This window comes from Nuphar pumila, chromosome 11, assembly GCF_984573655.1.
Source record: "Nuphar pumila chromosome 11, dmNupPumi1.hap1.1, whole genome shotgun sequence".
In the NCBI taxonomy this organism is placed as follows: Eukaryota; Viridiplantae; Streptophyta; class Magnoliopsida; order Nymphaeales; family Nymphaeaceae; genus Nuphar; species Nuphar pumila.
Window position 1 is genome coordinate 15933649 of NC_143259.1, and position 21728 is coordinate 15955376.

Here is a 21728-nt window from a genome sequence, read left to right on the forward strand (position 1 = left end):
TGCTTTCCACTAACGACATTTCTGGTAACTATTCTGGCAGCACTTCATCCTCAAATATCTTGGAATCATCAACTATTTTTTTTTAAACACATTTAATGGCTAAACTAATTATTTTATTTAAATGATGGTTTTTTCCATTTCTTTTGACGATTTGTATGCCTCTATCCTTCAATTTTGTTATTTATATGTTGTGTATCTTACATGATAAACATGGTAGGTTGGGGACACTGTTTTATTTTCTTAACGATTTGGGTTTTTGCAATGCTTTTTCAATATCGTATGTTTACCTATACTCCATGTCTTGCTATTGTAGGAAATTTTGAATTTATATAATACAATATGGCAACTGAGAATAATGTGTTAGAGGGGTCCACAACATCATCTTATATTGTTGGAGCACAACAAAAAAGACCAAAGAAGAAAAATTATGAACCCGATTATCCTACATACTATGAAACGTAGAGCTTGCTTGACACGTGGATAGAGAGGGATCCACATCCACCACCAAGAGTTTGGGTGTCAGACATTTTTTACAAAAAATGCAGCCTCTGAAAACCTAAAAGTCTGCACTTAAACAACCGATAGCAAGCACCAAAAATGTTGGGCAAATAGTAGCTAACAATTTTAAAGTGGCCTATATATAAGGTAGAATATGTAGAAAAGGTTGATGGGTTTGTATCCACAATCTTGTCTCTCATCTTGAAAGCATTTAAGGAAGGATAGGGTGACTCAAAAGTAAAGAAGACTGACCCATCGTTTAACTTGGAGGTTGTTGTGGACCTCGATGACCTCCCATCCATACCATACTTGTTTGTAAGTAACCTTCACACATTTATTGCGACAAATGACACTCATGATTTTTCTTGGAGTTATCTTTAGGTTGTGCACAAGCTTGTGAATAACACCTAAAATCTACTTGGAAGACTCTTTTTCACTATAAGGTTGCCAAGTAATCCACAACACTTTGATACTTCTTCACTTGAAAGATCCATGCTTCACGTACTTTTATGCAATGAATTTTCGAGGGCAATCAACCGTTATTTGAGGGTTCTTTCTTGTGCATACAACAATGACTCTGTTATTGTAGCTCTTTATGTTTTTTGCTTTATAGTTATTCCTGATCACATGTTCTTCAAAAAACTTGTGATACTGCTGAAGATCATTAAACCTTTTGCTGAAAGTAATTTATTGATCGTTTGAGCTTATTGTTAGTCATTGAAATTATTCATAATCATTAAGTTATTTGTTACACAAGTCGTTATACAAACAAGATGCCTCAATTTCAATTATTTTCAATTGATATTTAATGTAGGAGAATCCATTGAATGAGAACTTATTCAAATCATGTTTCATTAGTGTAATAACATAAAATAGTTATATTGCCCAACAAATGTTCATACACAAGATACCAAGGTTTTCACTTTTCAAATGCCATTTGTCCCATGTCCTTGGTGCATAACATGAGTGAATAAGCTGGACGCAAACACTGACACATACAAGCAATATTTTGATATTATTTTATTAATTTTAATCTTTCAAGGTTTTTTCAATAAAAAATGTTTTTTAATATTAAAAAAAAGTCTTTTATTGATTGACAAATTACATGTCCTTTTGTCATATTTTCCAAAAAACTTTCAAACTTGCAAGTCGAACTTGCACCTACAAGGTAGTTTCAAATTAAAACCTGATAAAAAATCCAAACTATTTAAAACCAATGAAGATCCAAATCCTAATAGAATGCTCTACGTTCCAGTGCCATAAATCCCAGGCACTATGAACCCAGCTCCGGATCCAACAATGCTCGTACCACATCAGGTTGTATATGATCCTCCCTAGATCCGATCCATAACCAATGCTGTTCACATCCCAATTTAAAACCCAATGAAGATCCAAATCCAACTAAAACTCTCCACTCTCAAATACAATAAACCCATGATCTCCCTTCTGATCTTTTTTATCCCAGTTTGAAAAGATCCAAATCCATATTTAATAATGATTGTATGGGATAAGCATAGTGACCAATATCGCGAGATTTATGACAATTTCTCAATAATATTGCAAGATTTATGAAAATCTCATGAGAAATTGCGTGAAAGTTTAAAACGATAATTTCTCCCAAGATTTTCAAAATATTGCGAGATTTATGAAAAACATAAATACCGCGATTTAAACATGATATTTATGTTTTAAACTGCTATTTATCATGAAAAAACCATTTATTTTTAGTTTTAAATAAATTTTATTAATAATTTATTATAAAAATAATTTATATATTTTTAATTAAATTTTCTATTGCCAAGATTTTGCCAAAAAAATGAGAGATTAATGAATTTTTTTCAAATTCTTGCGAGTTTTTGAAAAATGAGATTTTGCCGTTTTTAATGTTTGTCACTATAGTTATAAGTAGTGTCAATCGGTCGGATCTGGTTTGGAGCCAGGTGAGACCAAACCTGGATATTATTTGAGGTGCTGGTATTGGGTTAGGTACCGGGTCTAGTAGGACACACAATAAGAGAAACCATACCCGGTTCTATAAGGACTTCATCGGACCATACCCAGTAAAATAACAATTTCCATCTTTTTTACATTTAAAAATTACAGATCTTATTTTGACATTGGGTCGGGCCTGGCTCTGATATGAAATTTTAAAGACCATACCCGGCTCCATATAAGAATCGGACTCTTTGAATCTGACCTGGGTTCTAGTCGGAGCTCCTTTGTCACCAAACCCTGAGTTGATAGGGTTCGGTACGGGTCGGGTCCGGGTCAAATCCGACCGCAGTTGTAACCCCACCATGTCGGATATGATAATCTTTTGATCCGATCCTATCCGAAACCATTCACATCATACCCCACGAAATAAAAGCGGGAGGGAACGAAACGAAAAGAAGAGAAGTAGCAGAGGAAGAGCGCAGTCTCTCTGCGTTCTGCACCGACCTCCGGACTCCGCAGAGAGGGCGGGAGAAGGAAAATCCATAGAGATTTAGGGTTTCGGGAAGATGACGAAAGTCTACGGCACGGGGGTGTACGATTTCAAGCGCCACCGGGTGGCGGAGTACCCCGCGCAGCCGGCCGCGACGGACACCCCGCCGGAGCGGCGGATGGCCGGGAGCTCCTCCATCACCCTTGTCGACATCCAGAGGGACCGGTTGACGAAGATCGCCGCCGCCAACTGGTCCGTCTCCAACGATCCGGGATCGGCGCCCCTGCTGCCCTTCCGGCCGGAGCTCGTCAAGGAGATCTACGAAACCGAGCTGCTCGTCTCGGATGGCGGGAAAACCGTCCCGTTGCAGAGGGTCATGATCCTCGAGGTCAGCCAGTACTTGGAGAACTATCTGTGGCCGAATTTCAACCCGGATACCGCGAGTTTGGAGCATGTTATGTCGATGATTCTCATGATCAATGAGAAGGTGACCTATACCAGGATCCATTTTTAGGGTTTCATGCAGCGTGTGTCTTTTAATTGCTTTCGCTATCTATGAGTGAAGATGGAAAAAGGGGATGTTAGTGTTCGTCAATTCAGGGGATTTGATAGTGGAATTGTTGATGATGCAGTTCCGGGAGAATGTCGCAGCATGGGTTTGTTTTAAAGACATGAAGGATGTCTTCAAGGCGTTCTTGCGAAGAGTTCTTTTACTGAAGGAGCAGGTATCGATCTAAGACCGTTCGTTTGGAAGTTTTATTTGCTTTTCTTTTTCTTTGTTTTATATGTTGTTACAGTAAATTTTTTCACAGGAGCTGATTTGGATTGTCAAATTCATGTTCTCAAATAGTTGTTATAATAGTAGGATTGATACTTAACTATTTGTTTGGATAGAATCCAAAAGTTCAATATGTTGCGCTTGAATTAGGTTTAGAAATACGTACTTATGGAACAGTTTTTCATGGGATCTTCGAGAAGAACATGTCCGATAATAGTAAAATTGCTTGAACGACCTGTTTTCCCGTATTATTTTTCTCTTTTTTTTGGACATATCTCTAATAAGTAAAATGTTTGAAGGGTTCTTTATTTTGTGAGAGAATCGGATAGGTTGTTGATAATGTTATGCAAGACTAAACTTGGGTTTCTATGTGAAAAATGAACTGTGTGCGTGTGTGTGTGTGTGGTGGGTGGTGTGGGGGGGGGGGGAGAGTAATACCGAGTAGTAAAGTGTCAGATTTGGCGGAGGCGCAGCACTTGAGGCGCGTGAACAGTGAAGGAAAAGAGAGAGAAAGAGAGCAGAGGGAAAGAACGCGTCGTTCCTCCTTTTCTTGACACACAAGAGGACACCCTATCCATATGTATTCATATATATTATTGAGATGTACAAAGAATTTGTATTACACTAGGACTGATATAACACTGTGACCAAAATACCCTTAGCAAGAAGTCACCTAGAGTCCGAATCATAATAGGACTGGTATACTACTAATGACCAAAATGCCCTTTACATCATCTCTATCCTTAACACTCCCCCTAAAACTGTGCAAGGGTCAAGACCATCGGCATTTTGTTTTTAAGTATCCAATGGTGAAAGAAGGGCAATGGCCTGGTGAAAAGATCAACCACTTGATGTTCTCCAGAAATAAAATGTGGCTGCACTTATCTTCCACTAGTTCACAAAAAAAATGTTAATCCAACTCAACATGCTTCATCTTCCAATGCTCAATATGATTAGTTGCAACCGTCATTGCACTAAGATTATCACAATATATGAGAGATTTATCTATCCATTGCCTCAAGGCTGAAAGTAGGTGACAAATCCATAAAGTTTCAGTCGTGACAACATCCATGGACTTATATTCTGCCTCCGTACTTGATCTGGCTACCGTTCTTTGTCTCTTGCTGGACCATTCAACCAAATGTCTCTCCATAACCTATAATTGACCTTCTAGTGGAGGGATCACCTATCCAATCTACCGAATATGCAGTCATCACAAGGTTCATTGGATATCTATGATTTATCGGCTTGGAGTGTAACGCCCCAAAATTTCAAACTTGTGAATCTTTCAGAAAACAGGCAAGAGACTATAAAAATCTCTTTCCTTCAGAGTTTGTTTATGAAATCAGCCAAAGACTATTCTTTTGTTAAATTCAGAAAGACAAGCTGACAACTTTGGGTACGTTAGCTAAAAAAACCAAAACTCACAAAATTCGGATATCCAAAGGAAAATCCGTGACAAAACCCAAAAACGTTCAGGACGCGACCTAAGAGCAGGAAGAAGAAGTCTTGAAGCCATCTTGCGATCGCGCCATCGCCTCTGGTGTACCTAAATATCACCTGTACCCATAGAATGAGTTAGTTTCGCGAAAAACTAGTAGGTGCACAAGAGAGACTATAAGAAACTGAATTAAGTACATTTAATTCAGTATGCTAATCAGTTTAAAGCAGATATGCAGTTAAACAGGTAAGCGATGCACGCGGGTAAGCGGTGCAAACGTTAAGCAGTGCACGCAAGTAAGCGGTGTAAGCGGGTAAGCAGTTCCAACAAGTAAGCAGTTCAAAGCAAGTAAGCAGTGCAACTGTCAAACGCAACATGACGATTCATTTGATCGTAAGCTGTGAACTACCACACAACAAGCTTGTTTTCATTCCTAGAATAGGGTCTCTGCATTTAATCAGTATCAAGATATCGTTTGTCATTCTCACTATTTCTAGCAAACTCTTTGCCCTGAACAACCTTAATTTATTCTCATCTCTAAGGCCTTACGCGACCAACTCTTATCTGTTATGACTCACTTAAGGCGTCATAATTTCTCAGAAAAACTCACCCTTCTATAGAAGGTCCAAAACATGATCTTATATCATGATCAAGAATCAACAAGGATCAACAAGGATCAACGCCTGATCACCTGGTCTGGGAAATGTACAACCTCACAAGGAATTATCGCACTAGATGGTATACCTGGTTTTGGACAATACACTTCCTCACAGGAGTTCACTGTCTTTGCGACTACCCGTTCGTGGACAGTGTACATCCTCACAGAGAATCTACCACTCTAGCCGGATTACCAGATATTGATCATACATAACCTCATAGAGAATCCTTTGTGAACCCGATCCTCAACAAATGCCATATCCAATAAAAGTTATTGCGATACACACATCAACACAAATGACCGCTCTTAGGATCGATAGCCACTATTATAATTAATAAGATCAACGCTGCATCACCTGGTCTGGGAAATGTACAACCTCACAAGGAATTACTGCACTAGATGGTATACTTGGTCTTGGACCATACACTTCCTCATAGGAGTTCATTGTCTTTGCGTCTACCCATTCGTGAACAATGTACATCCTCACAGAGAATGTACCATTCTAGCCGGGTCACCTATCCTTGATCATACACACACTCGCAGATAATCCTTTGAAGATCAGGTCCTCAACAAATACCATACTCAGTGATACATGCATCTATACAATCGACTGTTTCGAACAATTGATCGCTCTTGGGGTCAGTAGCTACCAAAATGGGCACAAACATGAATACCGGCAACATGCATCATATCACTTCAAATAGAAAAACAAAACACAAGATCACATATGTTGCAGAGTAAACAAACTCTAATAAAGCAAACAGCTAAATACAAGGGCAGTAAGGACCATAGTGTTAAACAAGCAACTATAGCAATCCAACTGATTCTATAGGCGAAGAATAACTAACTCTATCCAACAGCCAAACGAAACAACTAAATAAGATAAACACTCATAACAATGCTCACAATACATACTATTACCATTAAATGGTTCAGTCTATCGGCAAATAACTACATTAATCGTAAGGCACAAGCTATTGCATCAGAAGCAATTCATAAGCTACACATGATAAGCAATCATACAGTAGCAGTTATATCACAACATGTAAGCAGCTTATAAGACAAACGACTACATCACTCCTAATTGCCACCAGTTCGTAGCTTACGAGCTGTATGCAATCACATCAATCATAAGAGACGCAATAGATTGGATACCAGCCTCGATAGACGGGATACATGTTTTTCAACAGAACCCCCGTTAAGAAGTTCGCTCAAGCGCCACTTTGGGATTACTCGAGATATGTCGAAAAGACGAACAGAACCAGCCAAAACACGTTCTTCCAAAAGCTTCGACTTGGGCGGTCTTTTATGCTTTTGTGCAACTCCCCAAATCTCAAGTTTACTATGCAGGAACTGCGTACTCGAAGAGCCAGGATCCTTGCGAGGTATCCCTCTCCTTAGACGAGGATGTATCGCCAAGCTCTCGACTCAACTCTAGTCGCAAGAGAGAGCAGTAAAAGCCTCCTGCATCCTCCACACGGATGCTTTTATAGCACATGCAATGAGCGAAAACTTGAGCGTCATCTGCAATAGCAAGGCAGTAACAAAACATTTGCAAAAGCAAGAGCCTGAGCGCAAAGCGCGACGACAAGGTAAAGACTGACAGAAAGTAAAGGACAAGGATCGCAAACCACATCCTTGAGTTAAATGCGTACTCATATAAATATATATTTATTTAATTGTCCTTTTTAGTTAATTGAACTCAATTCAATTGTCCAAGTTCTCTGTGCAATCTTCTCCTACCTCGGAGAGTTACAAACTTGCTGGCGCCTGCAGGTGTAAGCGATTGACGGCTCGGGTTGCGGAGCGCGAGCGACATCCGTCGTACGAGCTGCAAAAGTGACGATCTTAACATGCTAATACCAAAAACAAGAGGTCGGGGGCACTGCCGCTGACCTAACGCGAAGGAAGCAGAGACAGGGTCATCGTGCCCTTGCGCACTTGCTATAGCGCAAGAAGTAGGGGCAGGGGCTGCGAGCCCCTGCTGACCTGCTGTCAGCAAATTATAAGGAGGCAGGGGGCTGCACCCCTACCTGATGAAGGCAACGAGGGAGGCCGAGGCATCACCCTGCCTGCCAGAAGAGCAAAGAGACAGGGGACTAAGCCCCTACCCGTTAGCACAAAAGGGGGAGGCAGGAGGCTTCTTCCCTGCCTGCTGAATACGCAAAGAGGCAAGGGACCAAGCCCCTACCTGTCGAACACGTAAACAAGTAGGGGGTGAAGCCTCTGCCTGACGCCCGAGAAGAGGGAGCAGGGAGGGGGCTTGATCCCTCCCCTTAACAACGGGGGTGCAGGGAGGGGCTCGACCCTCTCCCCTGCCATAACAAGGAGCAGGGAGGGGCTTGGCCCTCTCCCCTTGCCGTAAAAGAGAGCAGGGAGGGGCTCGGTCCCTCCTGCGTACTACGAAGGCAAGGAGCAGGGAGGGGAGCTCGACCCCCTCCCCTGCCAGGAAAAGAAGCAGGGAGGGATTGGGCCCCTCCCCTGCTAAAGGTGGTGCAGGGAGGGGGTTCAACCCCTCACCTGACCGCAAGGAGCACAGGGAGGGCTCGACCCCTCCCATGCCAAAAGGGAGACGCAGGGAGGGGGACCGACCCCTCCCCCGCCAGATACGACACATAGGGAGGTGGAAGGGGCTCGACCCCTGCCTACCCAATCAAGAAAAAGAGAGGGAGACAGCGAGGAGGGGTGCTCGACACCACCCTCTTGGTAGACCCAGAGAGAGAGAGGCAAGGGAGGGAGTCCCCCTGTCGATGAGAGGCGACAACAGGGGCTCCGCCCCCCTGTCAGTCGACCCAAATAGAGAGGCAGGGGGGTGGGGGGAGTCCCTCTGTCGACGAGAGGCGACGACAGGGGGCTCAGCCCCCTGTCGATTGACTCCAAAAGGAAGGCAGGGGGGGTAATCCCCTGCCGACGAGAAGCGACGACAAGGGCTCCGCACCCCCCTGTCGGTCGATCCCAAGAGAAAGGCAAGGGGGTAACCCCCTACCGATGAGAGGCGACGACAGGGGGCTCTACCCCCCTGTCGGTCGACCCCCTTACGGAGAAGAAGAAGAAGAAGAGGAGAGAAGGAGCGTACCTGGAAGTCGACGGCGTCGGCGTCGGAGGGAACAAAGGCAGTCGTCGTCGGCGGCGGGGGTCTCCAACGAGAGAGAGTCGGGGGGAGGCTGAGAGTGCGAGAGACAGAGAAGGTGATGGCCGGCGACTTTGGTCGTCGGCGCTCGCTCGGAGGGTGAGAGGCGGTGAGGGGAGAGTGCAGAGAGAACGAGAGAGCAGGAGAGGGGGAATCGTAACCCTTCACCTGCCTCGCTGTCTCTTAAAGACAGTGAGAGGCGGTGACCTCGGGTCGGATTCGGCCCAAATCTTTTTTTTTTTTGGTTTTTACATGGAGTATACAAGGCCATTAGTAATCGTGCCTTTGATGTATCTAAGGATTCTCTTCACAACATCCATATGACTTCGCAAAGGAACATGCATAGACTATGATATTTGGTTAACGACATAAGCCAAATTTGGCCTTGTAAAAATAAGATATTAAAGTGCCCCTACTTTGTTTTTGAATCTTTTCCGAGAGGCTAACAAGTCATCACCAGCGCTATCTCCATGCAGTTCTGTATTTAATGCCTTTGGCGTTATAGCATGCTTACATTCTGCCATACCACTGCGTTGCAAAAGATCCTGGGCATATTTACTTTGTGAAAGAGCCGAAGAATTAGATGTCTTGTCTACCTGTACACCAAGAAAATACTTGGAGAACACCAAGATCTTTCATGTGAAACTTGTGATGCAGGAAGGTCTTGAGATCTTGAATGCCTGACTGACCCTGTTATAATTATGCCATCAACATTAGACAAGAATCAATGTTATATCACAATTATCAATGTGGGTGAATAAAGAATAATCACATTGACTACGTTGGGCAGCCAATAGATCTAACCGTTGTGTTGAATGTCTAAAACCATGCCCTGAAAGCCTGCATGAGCTCGTAGATGGCCTTTCTTAATTTCAAAGCTGTCTTCACAACATCGTCTTTGGGATAACCGGAAGGATGCTCCATATATACTTATTCATATAATTTTCCGTTAAGAAACACATTCTTCACATCAAGTTGATACACCACAACCTCCTAAGTACCACACTCATGCAGGGCATTGATTTCCTCATTCATACTGACTATTTTTGCATGACTCAATAAAACTGCATGGTTTCTTTTTTTGATTGATAGAAGCCATAAACAATTTAAAATCAACAGAAAAGGCATCATAACTTATCCACTTGTCCGGTTGATCTCCTTAATTGTACAGGCTGTCCAACAACGTTAGAACTCATTTATGTTGTGTCCTGAGGGCTATCTACAGTCCCTTTTAATGCCCTTTCATCATTAGCCTGCTGATTGTGTTGTGATTCCAGCTGCTCCTTAGAACACCTTTTATATACTAAGGGAAACTGCTAAAAGTGAACGTGAATCTTTGTTAGAAACAACAGTGAACAACCTGATTCCTTTATCTTGACCAATATCCAAATTCTGCTGCATGCTGAACTTATGATCCCAATCACCATTACGACTAGATTGCACATCATTAGTTGCTGGTCGAATCTCCAACTGGCTGCCGACTGACTGAACCTGATCTGAAGGTGATCTCGCATGTTGATGAGATTAGTTGGATGCTGTTGTAATTGATACAGCTCAGAATTTTATCAGGCATCTAAACTGATCTGAATCATGTTTCTCAGCAGAAACTGCACTCATTTTCATTGAATATAACATGTCTGAAAATAACAAGACGATTAATCTCTAAATCATAACACCTTAAACCTTTAAGCTCATCATTATACCCAACAAATTTACAGACTTGGGCCTTCGGGGCAAACTTGTTCCGAAGGGAATCATCAATATGAACTTAACACTTTCAATCAAAGGCACAAAGTATAGAATAAATAAGATGTTTTTCAAGCAGTCTGAAGAAAGGCATGTCTCCATTCAACCCATCCAAAGACATCCGATAAATAGGAACATGACGGTGTGAAAATGTTTTGTCCACAAGTCTGCTCTTAATTTAGAATCATAGCCATTTCTGCCACATGACGAGTACTCCTTTCATCTGTTCCATTTTGAGTTGCAGTTCTTGGGATTTCATGCACAATGCCATTATTATGAAGCTATGTCACAGGGATTCGGCCAGACAGGTGCCGCACCCGCGTTGACGCGATGCGGGTGCGCGTGTGGCACCGGGTGCGGTCAACCCGTCCCTGGGTGCGTTGACCGCACTCAGGGTCATTTTGGTCCAATTTTTTGATTTTTTGATTTTTAATTTTTTTTTTGCCCTGTGAAATGGGCTGCGGAATTTAAAAAAAATTTTTCTGCTGACAGCTGACCGCGCAGCGGGACCCGCTCCTTGCTGGATTTTGATTTTGGCCTTGATAGCTTCTGTCTCTTTAGAGTTGCTTATTCCCTAACGAGGACTTCCAGATTCTTCACCTCTCCCCACCCCTTGCTGGATCCCTGCAGGTAGTGAAGAGAGAATGAAAGGACCGAACAGCTAAAGCGTGGATGCCTGCTTGTTGCTGCCCCTCTTGTTTTATAAAGGGGCACTTGTGTCCACAACATCTGACGAGCTTTGTTGGCATCCCATGCTATTCCTGCCTCCAAACAATGAATTCACAGCGTTGGAAAACATACTGTTAACTTGGAAATGATGATCCATCTGTTAAATTGTAATTTCTAAGACAATGTATTTTCTATATATATTTTCTATATATAATAGAAGATACATATACATATATATTTCATATATGTATATGTATTCATCTACTTGTATATATAAAATATATATTTCTTTATTGTATTGGCTGTAGGGGTATTTTAGTCATTTCTACATTTTACGCATATTCATGTTTTTGAATATGATTGTAATTCCTCCTTTTTATTTTTTTTATTTTTGTAATTTTTTTTTCATTTCTTATTTTTGTTTTTTTTATATAATGTTTTTGTACAACAGTCAGCCATTGACTGTGTACACAGTTATAAAAATATAGACGTTGGGCTGATTCTCAACGTCTCTAATAAGAGCTGTTGGGAATAGCCCAACGTCTCTTAAGTTTGCTTATAAATAAGGGCTATGGGAGGTATTAGAGTAAGGAGTTGTCTCCTTAAGCTTATAAACACTGTGCATTTATTGCACTTTCTTTGGTGTAAAGCTTATAAACACTGTTCATTTATTGCACTTCTTTTGTGGTGTAAAACTTATAAACACTCTGCATTTATTTTGTGTATTGAGTATTTGAAGTATCAAGTTATTTGAAAACTTGATTGTTTGCAAGGATTCTTCATATGATATCAAAGCAAGGTTGGAGAAAAAAAAGGATCGTGTGGATTCTCATTTTTTGGGTGCCTCGAAAAGCGTGCCCTCGATTTTTTTGGTGATTGAAGTGGATTCACTTGTTCATCCAATATTTTAGAAGACTCTTTTATCAAGAAAGGTCTAAAAATCCTTTGTGGTACGTATTCTTTTTCATCATCTCTCCTCTCTAATGGGTGAAAAAGACTCATTTTTTCTCTCGGCTTCAAACTCAATGGGTCCAACTATCACGTCTGGGCCGGAAACATGGAGGCTCATATTAAAGGAAAATGGCTTTGGGGTTATGTTTAAGGCCCGATTCCCGAACCGGAGCCAAAGATAACCTTGATGGAGAAAGGAGAAATAAAAATCCTTGACGGCGAAGAAAGAGCCAAGGCTCTTGAAGACTACACCAAAAAGCATGAAGAATGGGAGATGAGGAATTTTAAAACCCTCTCATGGATTTTCTCATCCGTATAAACAAGAATTAACGCCAATATTATCAAGTTTAAGAAGGCTTCTCAAGCGTGGGAGTACCTTGAGAATATGTACACCTCTAGGGACCTGTCTCATAAATATTACGTCCAAAAAAGTGCTCTAACTCTTCGTCAAGGAGAGATGACTATAAAGGAGTATTTTGTCGAACTCTCTTCTATTTTGGACGAGCTTGCTATGTTCGAACCCAAGTGGAGTGGAAAAGACATAGAGCTTCGTTATAAACAATTGGAAGAAGATAGATTTTTTAATTTTTTGAATGGGCTTAGGCCTGAATTCGAACAAATCCGATCTTCTCTTTTATCTGCCTTCACTTCCCCCTCTCTTGAAGATGTAATTACTAAACTAAGTGGGGAAGAGACTCGTATGGGTATAAGCAAGAACAACCCAAGTGTTCTAGCTACACCTTCCTATAATGAAGAAAATGAAGGAGTTAATGCCGTCTCAAGACCGGGGAGCAACTTAAGGACCTACAAGCCTCCTCACTTCAAGAATCAAAACTCAAGTGGTCAAGGAGGGAAGAAGGATTATAGCAAGCTTTTATGTCATTTTTGTAAGGAACCGGGGCATATCAAGCCTATTTGCCCAAAGTGGAAAAAGTTACTTGCCATGGCTACTACATTCCAACCTCAAAAGGAAGAGTGCTCGTCATCTTCAAATGAAGCTCTTTCATTGCAACAAATCGTGGATGCACTTCAACCTCTTTTAGAAGGGGCTATTTCCGGAGCCGCCATGTCAACCTCTTCTCCTCACGGTAAGACCTCTTGGCTTTTAGATTCGGGTGCTACTTTTCACATGACCCCAAGTTTTAGTTCTTTTTTTGAATACTCAAAAAATCCCTCTCCATCTTTTGTTTTAACTGCGGATGGAACATCTCTTGAAGTAAAATGAATAAAAATTTTTGAAAAACAAGGGTTCTTTATTCCAAAAATTAGATTTATACCCAAATTAAACTTAAATTTGCTTTCTGTTTCTCAACTATCGGATCATGGGTGTGATATAAAGTTCTCATCTAACAAATGTTGGATACATGATCACCGGTCCGGGAGATTGATTGGGGAAGGCTCTAGGAAAGGCGATCTATACTATGTCGATTCCCTTCAAATTCCAAAGAACCTGTTTTGTAATGTTGTCCAACAAAATGATATTAATGTGTGACACAAGAGACTTGGACATCCAAATATTGCAAAAATTTCTCATTTACCTTTTGTTAAAAGTCTATGTAAAAGTGATTTAACTTGTAATGACTGTATTCTTGGGAAAATGAAAAAATTGACTTTTTGTGAAAGATCTATGTTTACAATAAGACCTTTTGAAATTATCCATTCGGATGTATGGGGACCGACACCCGTCCTATCAAAAGGAGGCTTTACATATTATGTCATTTTTGTTGACGACTACATGAGATATTGTTGGATTTATTTTCTTAAACACAAATATGAAGTTTTCTCAATTTTTAAAACCTATCGTATGATGATTAAAAATCAATTTAATGAGAATCTAAAAATTTTTAGAACTGACTCTGGTGGAGAATACCTTTCAAGTGAATTAAAAAATTATCTTGAAAGTCATGGTATTCTTCACCAAAGATCTTGTCCCCAAACCCCTCAACAAAATGTATTAGCCGAAAGAAAGCATAGACATATAATAGAGACAACTCGAACATTACTTGTTTCTCAAAACATCCCAAAAGGTTTTTGGGCTGAAGCGCCTTTAGCATCTGTCTATCTGATAAATCGGCTACCTTCTAAAAACTTGAACAATATCTCGCCTTTTGAAAAATTGTATACCAAAGAACCCGACTATAGTCGGTTGAGAATTTTTGGTTGCAAATGTTTCGTTCTTACTGACAAGAATGACAGGCTTTCGCCAAAAGCCATTGCCCGTGCTTTTCTTGGATATTCTGAAACCCAAAAAGGGTTTCGTTGTTATGATAATGAGAATGACAAGCTATATGTTTCCAGAAATGTGAGTTTTCTGGAAAATGTTAATGGTTTTGAAAGAAGTGAACCCTTTGAAGAAAACATGGATTACTCTTTTTTATTTGAAATGTTAGCATATGATGATGATAGTGATGACGATTTCATTCATAATGACGCCAATGATAAAGAAGATGGCTCTTCCCATCCACCTATCTCGCAATATAGAAATGAAGGAGCATTGAGAGATCTTATAACATATACCTATAGAGATAGAAACAGTTTTAGGAGTGCAATTGAAAAGTTCAATGAACCTAGTCGTTTCAATTCAACAAATGATGAAAACCTACGAAGAACTGAGAGAAGTAGAAAGATGCTTCTAGGTTTATTTCATATGACTCGTTTACTCATAAACATAGAGTCTGCCTTAACGTCATTCATTCCTATACAGAACTTAGAAACTTTGAAGAAGCCAAAAAGAATGATGAATGGATGAAAGCAATAGAATGTGCTCTCAACAGGGCAAAGACTTGGGAGTTCCAAGATCTTCCTAAGGGTAAGAAAGCAATAGGGTGTAGATGAGTATTTAAGGTAAAAACTAAGAGCGTTGGGTCTCTTGAGAGATATAAGGCTCGATTAGTTGCAAAGAGATATAGTCAAGAATACGGGATTGACTATGAAGAAACCTTTGCCTCTGTGGCCCGAATGGTCACTGTTCGATGTCTCATTACCGTTGCTTCAATCAACAAATGGAACATCTATCAAATGAATGTTAAAAATGCCTTCCTAAATGGTGATCTAAATGAAGATGTATATATGAATGCTCCACCAGGAATGAAGACTCCAAAAGGGAAAGTGATTCGCCTTCAAAAAATACTTTATGGTTTAAAACAAGCCTCCAAGGCTTGGTATGATAGATTTAACTCCGTAATGCTAAAAAATGGTTTTCTTCATGTTTCACTGACACTGCCTTATTTGTTAGAAAAACCAATACAGAGATTGTCATTCTGCTCTTATATATGGATGATATGCTTATAACCGGAAGTGATTTTAAAGGGGTTAAAAGCATAAAATCAATTTTGAAGGATAGGTTTGAAATGACTGATTTGGGATTTCTAATTTATTTTTTGGGTATTGAAGTAGCTTACTCTCATAGAGGGTATTTTTTATCTCAAACTAAGGTTGCCTATGAGATTATTGACCGGTCAGGTATTACAGATGATAAGGTTTGTGAAACTCTTGCTATAGTAGGAGCCAAAATGAAGATTGATGATGATATTCCTCTCTCCGATCCCACCCCCTACAAACAGCTTGTGGGATCTTTGATGTAACTGAGTATTACTAGACCAGATATCTCTCATGCAGTTTATACTGCAAGTCAGTTCCAACATACACCAACATCACTTCACATGAGTGCTATCTTGCTGATTGTGAGATACATAAAAGGCACACTAAACAAGGGAGTATTCTTATCCTCTTCTTCTGAATTAAAATTAATTGCTTATACTGACTCTGACTGGGAGGTGACCGTCACTCCACCACTGGTTTTTGTGTGTTTTTAGGAGACTCGCTGATTTCATGGAGATGTAAGAAGCAGCAAAAAGTGTCTCTATCCTCAACAGAAGCTGAATATCGTGCCATAGCGACTACTACCATGAAAATTGTATAGATTCATCAGTTATTAGAAGATATGCGGATCTCAATAGAAGGGCCGACCAAGCTATGCTATGATAACAAGAGTGCAATTTACATTGCCAAAAATCATACTTTTCATTAGCGGACTAAACACATTGAGATGGACTGTCACTATGTTCGGGAAGCATATCTGAAAGGAGTTATAGATCTTCCATATGTAACTTCAGAATATCTGTTGACAGATTTCTTCACCAAAGTTTTGTGTGCTCCGCGCTTCAATTTTCTTCTTGGCAAACTTTCGGTCATCTTGCCCTAAGTTTGAGGGGCGGTGTTAAATTCTAATTTATAAGACAATGTATTTTCTATATATAAAAGAAGATACATATACATATATATATTTCATATATGTATATGTATTCATCTACTTGTATATATAAAATATATATTTCTTTATTGTATTGGCTGTAGGGGTATTTTAGTCATTTCTACATTTTACGCATATTCATGTTTTTGAATATGATTGTAATTCCTCATTTTTATTTTTTTTATTTTTGTAATTTTTTTCATTTCTTATTTTTGTTTTTTTTATATAATGTTTTTGTACACAGTCAGTGGCTGACTGTGTACAGTGTACAACAGTCAGCCATTGACTGTGTACACAGTTATAAAAATATAGACGTTGGGCTGATTCCCAACGTCTCTAATAAGAGCCGTTGGGAATAGCCCAACGTCTCTTAAGTTTGTTTATAAATAAGGGCTATGTGAGCCCATTGTATGGAGGTATTAGAGTAAGGAGTTGTCTCCTTAAGCTTATAAACACTGTGCATTTATTGCAATTTCTTTGGTGTAAAGCTTATAAACACTGCGCATTTATTTTGTGTATTGAGTATTTGAAGTATCATGTTATTTGAAAACTTGATTGTTTGCAAGGATTCTTCTCACCATCTTCCTCAAAAATTAAAACCAAAATTCAAGTGCCTTTTGAAGTCTTTATCCTTTAACCATCCAGATCTTTCTTCGTCAAGGATTTTCTCTCTCCATAATAAATGATAATGATGGTGGTAGCCTTGGTGGCTATTAGTATTCACTTTTCTCCTTACAAGATGGGTGCTCTAGCCGTAGCCTGGTGTAGACCTCTCTTTTCCACATGTCAAATCCAATAAATTTCTTTTAGCTGTCATCCAGAGTCCAGACCGGAGATATGTGTGCAACTGTATATAAAATGAAATTTGAAGAACCCTAGGCAGTGGCGTGGCAGCGGCGGTGGAGTCGTAGGCCTCATTAAGACTCTCTCTCCAACAAACCACATCAAATCTTTCGCTTATATTTTTTTTCGTGAAGACCAAGGAGTTTCAGACATGATTGAATCATGACAGTCAGCAGAACGCAGCAGGCTGGGTCGATCAGATTGCCAATTCTTTCGGTTCATCAATTTTGTCCCGTTGCGCTAAAGTACACAACAAGCAGAACGTGGGTAACAAGTCTTCAAACAAACACACCAGCAAAAAAAAACTGGTTATAAGTCCTATATATATATTTTAAATTTTTTATTGCCGCACCCCTGCACCCGGGTTTTTTGGAAGTGCCGCATCCCCGCACCCGCACTCGCACTCGCACCCGCACCCGCACCCATGTGACATAGTTATGAAGATATTCAGTGAAATAATTTTAGGTGAATTCACCTTCCCCATCACTATGAAAGACAAAAATCTTCCTAGAAAATTGAGTTTCAACATAGGCTTTGAATTGTTTAAAGATAAGAAAAGCTCGATCCTTGGACTTCCGAAAACGATCCAAGTATACCTACTGAAATTGTCAACAAAGATAACATAATATTTGGATTTAGAACGAGACGTAATAGGTGCTGGTCTCCAAACATCAGAGTGAACAAAGTTCTAATGGGAATGAAGTTCTTTTTTTAGAATATCCAAACAATAATTTATGACTCTTACAAATACGACAACTGTCACAAGAAATAAACAACCCTTTGACTGGCTATTAATAAAATGGGATTCTTATTACACAAAAAGCTCACGAATCCAGAATGACAATGACCTAACCTACGTTGCCATAACTCAATATCACTAATAAGATGATTTACTCTATACAAAAGCAACAAACAACCGGGAGGGGACATGAGAGAATTTGATGACCATAGTCGGCAAAATCGTGACTTGGACTCGGATCGCCCGACCCTTGACTCGCGGGTCAAGGGTTGACTTGGTAACTCAGATGGGTTATGACCTAAAAATTTTTAGTGCTTTTTTAATTTATACTTTAGTTTTTTAAATATTGAATATAACAATATGTTTTCTACAATGTGAATGCAAGTAATCAAACTCCAAACATCAAATTCACTAAATCAAATCATCAAAGAATAGAAACTACAAAATATTTGCATAAAAAAAAACTTCATAGCTGCATATACATAAGAACAACAATGAAATGAAAAAAAGTAAAAAATGAAGTAAACTAATAGTCACTAACTTTCTAAGTTCTTGAATCTAAATCATAAAATACAATCCATGCATAACATAACAAAATATAAAAGTTGTGCAAACATCCCCCAGTTGTGCAATACTGCACATTGCATACTTTAACGATTACAAAGAAAAAAGGTAAAAAATTCCTAAAAATTATAGGAAAATGCCACACTGCACATGCTATTGGGAGGTTTTCACCATTTTCAACGAGAGAGAGAGAGAGAGAGAGAGAGAGAGAGAGAGAGAGAGAGAGAGAAGTGAAATGAAACAAGATGTGCACAAACACAATGCCAACAAAGGGCTACAAAAGTGCATAAATACAAGAGGGCCTCTAATGAACCAATTACAATCTCACAAAAGGGAACAACAATAACAACTCACAAGAGTGCAACAATGTAAAAAATATAAATTGTATTACTTCACGCAAAATGCTTAGAAAAGAATTGTATAATACAAGGGGAAAACCTTCCTATTTATAACCAAACAGAGGGAGAGTGGGGGCAGCCAAACTAGCAGTTAGGCTAGCCCCCAACAGTCATATTTAAGATCATTGGGAGCAGCTCAACAACCACAAACAAAATAATATAAAAAAAGAAAAAAATGAAAAAGAAAGGAATAGTTCTATAGGTAGATCCCTATTACAATGTGAAATTACTGAAATACCCATGATGCGTATTTTAGTTACATAGATAGAAATAAATATTTACACATATATTTACGTATATATATATATATATGTATATATGATCCATACAACATATTTTAACAAGGGCCTCGACTCATCTTGCAGAGAGAGAGAGAGAGCACTTGGCTATCGGCGACGCAACGGATGGTGGCTGTCGACGGTCTTCGGTGGTTGCCCTCTATCACCGAGGAGGGCTAGGGTTCGAGTTCCAGGCGAGAGTGAATGAGAAGAGGCAAGAGAGAACGAGAAGGGTCAACACCCTTCTCGAAAAAAACTGCCTCTTAAAGTGTTAAGTTGGTTCGTATCGAAACAAACTGGTACACAATTCGAGATGACTCAACGAATCAGTATCGAATCACCGAATCATGTCTTAGTCTTGAATCGTCGAACTCTCTGATTCAGCTGATTCCCAGCCGATCCTGGTTAAACTAGGATTGGGCAGCTGGATTAGCTGCCTAATTAGTGGGCAGATGTAATATCTCGTAGTTTAGCACTTAGTGATTTTATGATTTTGACAAAAAATTGGCTACGTCTGGGAGAAAAATCGTTTGAGGCTCAATTTTTAGATTGAGTTTGGGCTTGATCCAGGTCTCATTGACAAGGTCAAGGCGAGCCAATCGAAACGTAGGAAAGAGTTTTAATTTTGACTTTTAAATTCAAGCGAAATTCGGGCGAAATTTAGGTCATTTTCAGGCAAAATTTGGAATTTGGTATTTGTATAATATATCGTTGGATGCGTCTCGGAATTCTGAGCTCGATGATATTTTACTTTTCTGAATTCGAGCTTCGGTTTGTTCGAAAATCACATTTTTATGAAAATTTAGCAGTTTGTCGATATGGATCCGGAGTTGGATCGGATTGGATCCAAGTACTAGGATCCGAATTTTTATGGATTTGGGTCCTAGTTAGGTCTTACGAAAATCTGGACTTGATCCGGGTCTTACTCAAAATTTTGTTTTGGGCATGAGTTTGGATCTTGGATCCGGATCCAAATCCAAGCCCAACTTTTTTTCTAGCTTTAAATTGAATATCAAGCTTTATTTTGGGGTTAAATAAGGTTAGGGAGCCTCCTAGGTTAATTTGGTAATTTTTAGATATTTTTAATTAATTAATATTCAATAATTAATTAATTAATTAATATAAATTCCGAGTTTGTATTGTTGGGCAGGGTGGGACTCTCTAAAAGAGTCTATATTCTTACCCAAGAGGGGTTAAGAGAGTTTTAGAAAGTTTGGAAAGTCTTAAGAATAGAAAAGTCAACATTTGATGGTTTTTCCAAAAAATTTGGAAACTAGAGAGGAGTTCCATTTTTTTTGGGAACTCTTAGAGAAAGAGCTGGAGAAAAAGGGCGGGGGGCGTTACCCCCTCTCCCACTCTTTATTGAGAGAGAGAAGAGAGAGAGAGGAAAAAAAAGGGGGAAAAGAAAAGAAGAAAGAGGGAAAAGAGAGAGAGTGAGAGAAAGGAAGAAAGGAAGAAGAAGAAGAAGAAGAAGAAGAAGAAGAAGAAGAAGAAGAAGAAGAAGAGGATCTTCTTCTACAGCCCATTCAAGCCCTTTCCACCGTTGGTCTTTATCTATTTTTCGTTTTCTATCAAAGGTACAGGTTCTTCTTTTGACTTAAGTGAGAAATCGAATACCAATTTGATTCTCATGCTACACCATGATAAAAAATCATGGTGAAAGAGTTGATCTATGTGATCACTCTATGATATTCGAAATAGGATCTATGGATCTCTTTCCATGCACATGTTTTTGACTTTTTCACCCTTCAAAAAACTAAATTTATGTGTATACTTATTTCTGTGTTAAAAACAGATTTTTTCAATGTTGTTTATGCATCCGTTCAATGCCTATTTCTTTGGGGAAAATCGAGTTCCATGAATGTTATATGTTGTGGGCTGTTACATGTACATATCCTTGTGATAGCTCGTTTCATATGTGTGTGTTCATCACAAGGAAAGGAATCATATAATGTAAATCTGGAAACACACGGAGTGTTAGTATGCTTATGCTTTTATATTTGCCATTGAGTGTATGCAATTTGTGAGAAAGAAATTTTGTATAAGCATGCGTGTCATCATGAGCAATCCAGATATGCGTGAGTTCTTAATTTTGAATATGCATGTAGACTTGTGCTCGAATTTTTGGGTTGATACATGTATTTGACCTATACCCTGTGTTGTTACATGCAAACTAAACATGCATTCATGTGCCTGTAAAATGATAACCATATGGTATATCTTGGTGTTCAAAAGAAAATCATAACAGGCTGTTAAAAGAAGGGTTTTGGGTTCCTGTTAACAGCCCTTCTTTAGGTAGGGGCTGTTAAAATGTAGCTCCTAAAATCATTGTAAATATAAATATATATATTTATATAC

The 21728-nt window shown here is 39.4% G+C and overlaps 1 protein-coding gene across 1 annotated transcript in view; it reads left to right on the plus strand.

Annotated features, from left to right (window-relative positions):
* The first annotated feature begins 2890 nt into the window (after nucleotides 1–2890).
* The window catches only part of LOC149822095 (uncharacterized), a 96259-nt gene continuing 77421 nt past the window's right edge, over nucleotides 2891–21728 (plus strand). Inside the window, exons 1-2 of the mRNA XM_089980611.1 lie at nucleotides 2891–3410; nucleotides 3556–3648. Coding sequence (XP_089836737.1) covers nucleotides 3000–3410; nucleotides 3556–3648 — 504 coding nt within the window. The 5' untranslated portion in view covers nucleotides 2891–2999. The remainder of the gene's footprint in view (nucleotides 3411–3555; nucleotides 3649–21728) is intronic.